General features: G+C 29.6%; 1 protein-coding gene across 1 annotated transcript; it reads right to left on the bottom strand.

Moving 5' to 3' along the window:
* Positions 1-1,608: 1,608 nt before the first annotated feature.
* LOC100168355 (intraflagellar transport protein 56) lies at positions 1,609-6,287 on the bottom strand. The gene is made up of 11 exons (XM_001944448.5): positions 6,130-6,287; positions 6,013-6,051; positions 5,730-5,855; positions 5,071-5,262; positions 4,791-4,999; positions 3,671-3,863; positions 3,279-3,545; positions 3,008-3,205; positions 2,811-2,919; positions 2,006-2,246; positions 1,609-1,791 (listed from the first exon to the last, which is right to left on the bottom strand). The coding sequence occupies exons 2-11, from the start codon at positions 6,013-6,015 to the stop codon at positions 1,680-1,682; spliced, it is 1,650 nt and encodes a 549-aa protein (XP_001944483.2). The 5' UTR covers positions 6,016-6,051; positions 6,130-6,287; the 3' UTR covers positions 1,609-1,679.
* Positions 6,288-8,595: the final 2,308 nt, after the last annotated feature.

Here is an 8,595-nt window from a genome sequence, read left to right as displayed (position 1 = left end):
ACAAACATAATATAGGTATAGTTATCATATTATTAGGGACTGTAACGATTCACAGATTACTGACTCGTCATTTATGTCGGACTCGGTGAATTTGCTTAGATAGACAGAACACAGGAACGTAGAGTACGAGCCTATTCATTATTTGCATAGCCAGTCAGTCGAGTTAGAATCGCGAAGTAGAGAGTTTATTGGTCTGCGATCATATCTACAATATGTTAATTATAATAAATCAATATTGCTTCTACTTGTACTCCGCTACTCCTGTGATCTTCAATAAACTACCCTCAACAACAGGGTTACTCAGGTTTAGTGTACTATATAATAATATAACTATTTTATACATTTAATAAATTATTGTATACGTTGCTAAGTCGAGTTCGATTGTGTTAGCTTATGAACGCAAGTTACAAGTTTCTAGGACCTGTAAAATATAACTTAGAAAACTTTATTTATATCAGTCCAACAACCCGGTTCGTGTAGAAGGAATAGCCAACCATCTACTCCTTAACTGGGTAGTATTAGGAATACATAATATGTATATTATCACATATGGGCAGCCACTTGGAAGTTGGTTCATATAACCAAGGAGGTGTGTTGCAGGACATAATATGGTAAATTAATACAATTAATTTAGTATCATAAATTAAATTCATTAACTAAAAAAAGTTTCGGGAGGGGGAGTTGAACTCGTAATTAATTAAATAATTAATACTTATATAACTCGCTCAGAGACCGGATTTATATGCGCTTAAAATCTTAAAAATAAGATGTATTTGTATGTTTTAAAATTTCATCAAAATAATCTTTTATATGCATAAATGCATAAATGCGCATAATAAATAGTTTTTAATAATTATAAAATAAATAGTTAAATTAATCATAATCTTTAAAAAAATATTCAAACAGCCATATTTAGTTAAGCGGGCTCGATTCGCTCTCTCCCGTTTCGACTACGCACGACTATGTTTCTTAACTTAACTTAGTTATACGTGAACAGAGTACAGGGGCGTATTTACGGGGGTGGATATGTGGAAAAATCCGCCCCCATGGCTCTTTAAATATAAGTCTATTATTATATTATAATTATATTACATCATAATCTGTAAGCTAAAATTCTTGTCATCCGCCCCCTACAAAAAATACTAAATACGCCACTGACAGAGCATAGTCATTACTCATTCTCCTCGAATTGAATATCTTATCAATATTGCTTTGTATCTTTTGTCTTGATAATGGTAGAAACTGACGGAGGTCAAAAATATTTTTGCATTTTTATTAAATTTTATTACATATTAAATTTTCAAAGCAACCATTACATTTTTTATAAAATGCTCAAATTAAACCCCAATATGACAATATATTCCTAAAACATATTATTTTACGCAAAACATTCTTTAACCTTAAAATATGCTTTTTTTATACGCTAAAAAATGTCGTATGTACAAGTTCATACGAAAATCAATCGTTGAGAAAGCGTACTATACAATTGAAACTGCACTTTTAGTAAAAATATGTAAAATATAAAAATCCGATCTCTATCGGAGTTATAACTTATAAGTGACAAAGAGTAGGTATTATATAGGCTATAGCAATAAAATAACAAGGTTATGAAGTGAAATGTGTAAACATTTTTAGGTAGGTACCAATCTGTTAAAGTCTAAATAAGTACATGCTTAAATCTAAACAACAATTTTGTTATTTTTCGCCCATTTTTTCATCATTTTAATCATTTGTTCAACTTGAGAATTTGCCGAATTTCTTAATAAATGTATGACATCAGCTATCTGATCTCTATATTAAAATAAAATTGTTATTATTAACGGTTGTAGGTGGTGATTTCGAAACAATTGTACTGTAACGTTTTTACCCGTGGTGAAATTGTGGTGATGGGGGTCTTCCGACGATTCAGATTCCAGGGGTCCCTTTAATTTCGCCACTGGTATTTACATTAACGTACAAGGCTTATTAAAAAATTATAAAATAAATTCAGGCATATTAAACTCACTGTGGTTGATTGCCAAGCACAATTTGCTGAAATATTCCAGCACAAGCTCCACGTTTTCCCTCCCAATATTCAGGTAACAAATCTAATCTTTCAAGCATATCAAATGCTTTTGCTGATTGCCAAAACTGATTAGTTTTATAACAATCGTTTGCAATCGACTGCAATATTATCAATGAATCTTGTGAATTTTCAATTTTCAAATATAAATCCCAAGCTGACTGCGGCTTTTTATTCATAATAACTAAAAAAAATTAGAATATTACAAATAAACAATAATATTTAAATCTGAATAGGTATAAGTATTACCAAAGTAGTTAAATAAAATATTTAAATCTTGTATAGACATGATATTATATGCAACAAAGTTAAGACATTTAGTTCCCAGACATATAGTTGAGGATTCCCAAATTAAAAAAATCAACCACATCGGTTAGATTATAGCATAAAGCATTGATTAAATATACATAATATTAATATTATATATATTCCTAGTGTAAAAACTTTTTCTTTTTTTTTATATCAGCCCCTAGACCTAGATAAACTAGATCATCCACCCACTCTGCAGAGTTTAAATTTAAAACATCCCTTGAATAGTCGAATTACAATTGTTATGCAAAACCACCCCAAGATGGGTCACTGAATAAAATTAATATTTTTTTTTGCACTAGAGACTGGACAATTACTAAATAACCATTTATTAACCATTTATTTTTATAAGTACAAAATGTCTCAACTCTAAATATCAGCGTATTCAGCATAATATATATAGGCATGAGTTGATCAAAACATTTTATTGAATACTTACAACAATGTGTTAAATGGTTTATGTAAATAAAACTATCACGTATTTTGTTGCTTTTTACTTGTAAATACATCTCTTCTGCTTCCTTGTACTCACCTAGTGATAATTTAACCTATATATATAAATTATGTAAAAGTTATTTTTTATTGTTTATTCAGACATTTAGTTCATATATATTAGATAATAGTTGATAAAAATACCTGAGCAAAATTAAAATTGAAACTATCGTCATTTGAGAAATAGCTCTTTATTGAACTTAGATATAAGCTAACTTCGTCATAACGCCCTTCTAAAAATAAAGAGGAAGCCATGCATTGTCGGCCTGGTATTGTGTCACATTCACTGGAACTACTTCCTACCATATTAAATAAACTCTGTCCATTATCAATTTGCTTAGTCTAAAAATATAAACAAAAAATACATCTTAAGTATTTTTTAAATAATTTATTGATAATTTTTTTTTTTTTTTACATCTCCTTTTTCTTGACCAACAACTACGTTAACAATAGCTTTTAAGATATATTCTTGAGGAATAGCCGGTTCCAAATCTTTGATTAACTCGTAGGCTTCTTCATTCTCGCCTTGTCTCAAATAATAAATTACCAAATTAAGACGGGCTTCTGGGAGAATATCAACAAGAGCTGGCAAAACTTGTAAAGCACCTTCACCTTCACGAAAAACAACCATGTTGTGTTTAATCAAATCTTCACAAAACTTAAATGTTGATGATCTTCTCGCCTTTAATCATTTTTTTTTTGTATTAAGTAACAAAATAATTAATATTTTTGTAAAAAATAATTTTTTATGGAACACGAAAAATAAGTTCATTAACTTGTTAGTTAAAGTTGCTGAATTTAACTTACGATAATATTTTTTAATTCCGATTCGGCAGCTTTACCATCGTATAATTTATACAAATTGCAAGCTTTCAAATTAGTTAATATCATAGAATCTGGATATTTTTTCATATAAACATCTAAAATTTCTTGAGAGACATCATAAAAGTCTAATTTATAATAACAAAGAGCCATATAAACATTCAGCGCCAAAAAATGTCTGTATATATAATAAATGTAGATATAAATTAATTATTAAACTATAAGTAAACTGATTATATATCATAATAATACTATCAGACATTCAGACATCACTATCATGACTCATAAATACCTACCAAGTACCTATACTTCCAGTGGCTGGTTTAGCTTGTTCCTGAATTTAGATGTATTATACCACCAAATATAGAATCTTTAATGATAACATTGTATAAATGAAAATTTCAATTTTGGCCTTTGGGACTGAATTTTAAAATTGAACCGATAAGGCGAAATTGTTATACTATTACATAGTGTTTTATTTTATTTTAGAAGGTATGATCTTTCCATGTGGATGTGAGTGTTTGGTCCATTCCCAGTTATTTGGTTGAATTCGGTAAGAGATTTTATTGTTTAGTTATAGTAGAGGAAAATCTTATTGGTTTGATGTGAAATTTACTTGAATTATTTATTTAGTTTGATTTTCCATTGCTTAGTCAAGTGGTTGAAATAAGGGTTGAACACAATATGTTTGGTTTTTTTTAAGCGCCCCCTTCCCCCCACTACCTATATGTACTTGGTACTTACAGTCTGTATTCAGTGTGAGTTATGGAGAATATGGTGAGGTGGGGCTTGACCTAGATCCGCCCCTGATTCGCTCTCCTTAAGGCTTAAACTAGCAATTTAGGTAATTTAATTCAAATTGTATTATATTTTTATTTGAATGATAAGTTGGGCGACAATTATTTAAATGCTTATTCAAGCTTATTGATATACAGAAATTATTTACGGTAGTGAAACTTCATGTTGTAGCGTGTTACAAGTATGGGTACCAGATACATAATGTATGGGTACCTAAATGTATCTGTGGATTGTGGAATGAGGTATAAAACATTTAAACCTTATTTTACTGCATTGAAACTATTATTAAGATTGAATTTATATTTACCGATTGTTGATCATTAACTTTTTATATATATCAATAGCTTCTTGATAATGTGATCTAAGATAATGTATAGCTGCTAATGATAGTTGATCTTCAACCACATCTGCTAAAAGTTCATGATACTCCATGAGCTTTTTTTCGTCACCTTGTTTATGTGACAAATGAAATTGCAATCGAATTTTTACGTCGGAGATATCGGATTTGTCTAATACCTTTTAGTAATGTGCAACAATTATTATTTTAATAGTTTGTAATTTGTATAATTTATGCAAATATATATTACATCTTCAGCCTCTGGGTACATGCCTAAATAAAAATAGCAACATGCCAAATTGACAAACAAATGTTTTATTCCTGAATTTTTGCAATGATTTTTATAAATTAACATCGCGTTGTTATAATCACCTAAATGAAAATAACAATACGCTAGCCATAGTTCTAATTCCACATCTTCTTTTGATTTTTCTATATCAAACTAAAAAAAAAACTAATTAGTTAACAATTTGCCAGATATTATACAATTATTATATAAGAATAGAATTTTAAAATTGTCATTATAAAGAAATTTGTTAGAATATCGCATAATATGCAACGTGCATAAATTATAGGTATTTTCTTCTTTTTCTTCTGATTAAAAAGGCCTTTCAAGAAATTATAGGTATATATATATAAATATCTATTAGCTAGTATATATGGTGTACCTAATGTTACTCATATTATTATGTTAGGTATAATTTTTATACCATAAATTATACCTATTATAGCACTAGGTATGCGAAGGCCTATTGTCTATATTGATTGAACATTATTTAATTGTTGTATTTCCAGGCTTTAGTTTGAAAATAGTTTTAATTATAAATATTTTATGTTTGTGTTCATTTGATTTTATTAATGAATAGGGTTTACTCAAGTGATTAAAATGTGTTAAAAATGTATACCAACTTTTAAAATAGTTAAAGCACCAGTGTAGTCCCTTTTCTCGATAAAATCCTTAGCAGTTATCTTATGATTTGTCGGTTTAGTTTTCTCTAATTGCTGTTCTACTGCTGGTTTTACACGTGATAGAATCTAAGTAAAAAAATATCACACCATACCCTTATAAAATACTGCAAATCTAAAAATATCAAAACCATAAATCTAGTGCGTAATATACTACTGTACTTATAGCCTTATAGCATTGGTGAGTACAATGGGTGAATACATATTTTTTTATTTGTGATCTTACCATATCTGAAGTGTGTATTGGGTATTAGCAAGTCCGTCGCTAGTGTATTAGATATAAAAATATACTTATATTAATAATTAGTAATTATTACATGTGGAAAATCCGTAGGGTACTTACCTTCACCTTCAGCCATTCAGGTTTACATATTTACATACTAAAAGTTGGTAATGTCTAAATAAATTAACTATGTCCCTTAATACCAACTATTGTGCACTTCTGTGAACTTGCATATTATTGTTGTGGTTTCCACGTCAATACTTATATCCATAGCAACTTAGGTAAGAGCTGGTAGATACCTACTACCTACAGTAGCGTATCTAGGATTTTTTCAAGGGGGGATATACAATTTTTAATACAAATTCAGTATACATATATTATATTCATATTATTATATACCTATAATATTATGTTATAGTTATATTGTGTACAAAATTTTATCTCCGGGAGGAGGTATGACTCCATATATGAACCCCCCATAGATATGCCACTGACTACCTGTACAATATATTTGATGTAGTTTGCAGGGACGCCATTTACGTTCTAACTTCTAAAAGTATATTTTGGGTCTTAGGTGGACCAAGCACATTTAATATACCTAGCCAAGTAGTCAATATTTTAACAGACAATTTTTATATCAAAACAAAATATTTCCTTTTATTAAGTTTGTTTCTATGATTTATTAGCCACGTGCGCACGAGTAATCTAGATAAGGTGAAAATTAAGAAAAAAATCTATTTTAATTTTGAAAAAATATTTTAACGAAAATATTGTGAAGCCTACCTACTTAACTACAGCTGTATAATTTTTTTTTATTTAAACGAATATTTACAATCTATTCTAATATATTAGTGACGTAATAAAACTATACAAAAAAAATTAATATTTATTGTTTAGGTACCTACATGGCTACATCGTATGACGTATATTCGTATCATCGTATTGTGTGCATTCGTATTTCGTAGGTAAATAGGTACACATTATAAAACATGACGTTATGTCCAGGCGTGTGACGTGCTCACAGCTCCCAATATACTTTGATGTATTAGGTATTGCCATTAACACTAGTACCTATATATTTATAATCAATATGGTATTAGTATTATAATAGTATAAATTACAGATTAATATACATAGTCGTGAGCGTAGCCAGGATTTTTTTTCGGGAGGTGCTGATCAACTTTTACACTTTTACACATTAAATACGTGTACACAAATTAGTACAAATAGATGGCTGAAAAGTGTTAATACATATTGTACATTTTTAAATACAATTTAAGACTTTTTGAGTTACTATCATAGACCATTAAAATAATTTTTAACATTTCGGGGGGGCTGCAGCCCCCTCAGACCCTCCCCTGGATACGCCACTGCCTAGTCTATATTATGAGTTATGACTAGGTATATATAAATATTAAAATTGTTAATATAATATTTTAACATAATATCCGATTATCTATGTATACCAATATTTGTTGTAACAAATGTATATTATACAAATTAAAACAGTAATGCATACGAAAAATATTTACTACAATTTTATTATATTATTCAAGCCCAGTTTATGTGGGCCCAATCATATTTAATTTATAACTTACTTACAGAACTTATAGGCTTATAATAGCATTCATAATATATCAATTTATAATGTAGCCTATAAAGTATAAGGTAGCAGAGCCGTGTTAAGAGAGGGCAAAGGGGGCAATTATCCCCCGGCGTCATGGTTTTTTAAAAGTAAGGAGCGCATTTATTTGCTCTTAATAGGCTACCTGTGGCCCAAAGTGCCCTGGGGCGCTAAATTGCTTGACACGGCTCTGATAGGTAGGTAGGTACCTACCGCCATATCCGTTCGGCGTTGCTCGGCTTAATGTTTCAGGCTCTAGTATGTTATAATTTGCAAAATAAAAATTGTATAATAATATATAGGTATGTATTGTTATATTATTATTTATTATAATATTATATTATATTGATAAGTTTCCATAAATATATCATTATTTTTATTTTTTTACAGCCATCAGTAAGCATATTATTCTGAACATCGCCATGATGCAAAATTATCATATTCGATAATTAATATAATAAATAAATAATAGGTGCATTAACCTTTAAGTCGGAAAAAGTTGAACGACCCCGAGTAGGTAATAGGTATGTCATCGCTTGACCGCCGATTGGATGGTGGCAGTGCGGCAAGTACGACAAAAAATCCACTGTCGACCTTGGTAACCGTACAATATTTATTTTAACCAGCCACGTTGTTGTGGTAACCTCAAATACGAAGACGGGTTAGCTTAGGTTAGGCGTCCTGTTATCAACTTCCGTCTTGCCTCCGGATAATACCCGACGGATTTTCGGTGTGATTATATATATTATATATTATAATATATTATTATTAATTAATATATTTTTATTAATATAATATATTGTTGTAATATTATGCAGTAGTAGTCAATCATGTTCTACATTTTTTTATTTTCGAACCCGTCGTGTGTGCCTATGTACCTCGTTCTGTAGCTATAACGATACATCTATATTTTTTAATGGGTCCGTGACCCATTAAATGTATAATATTATTGTTTTCTAATT

This window comes from Acyrthosiphon pisum, chromosome A1, assembly GCF_005508785.2.
Source record: "Acyrthosiphon pisum isolate AL4f chromosome A1, pea_aphid_22Mar2018_4r6ur, whole genome shotgun sequence".
Lineage (NCBI taxonomy): Eukaryota > Metazoa > Arthropoda > Insecta > Hemiptera > Aphididae > Acyrthosiphon > Acyrthosiphon pisum.
Note: the sequence above shows the minus strand (reverse complement) of the source record. Positions and strands in the feature narration are given on the sequence as shown.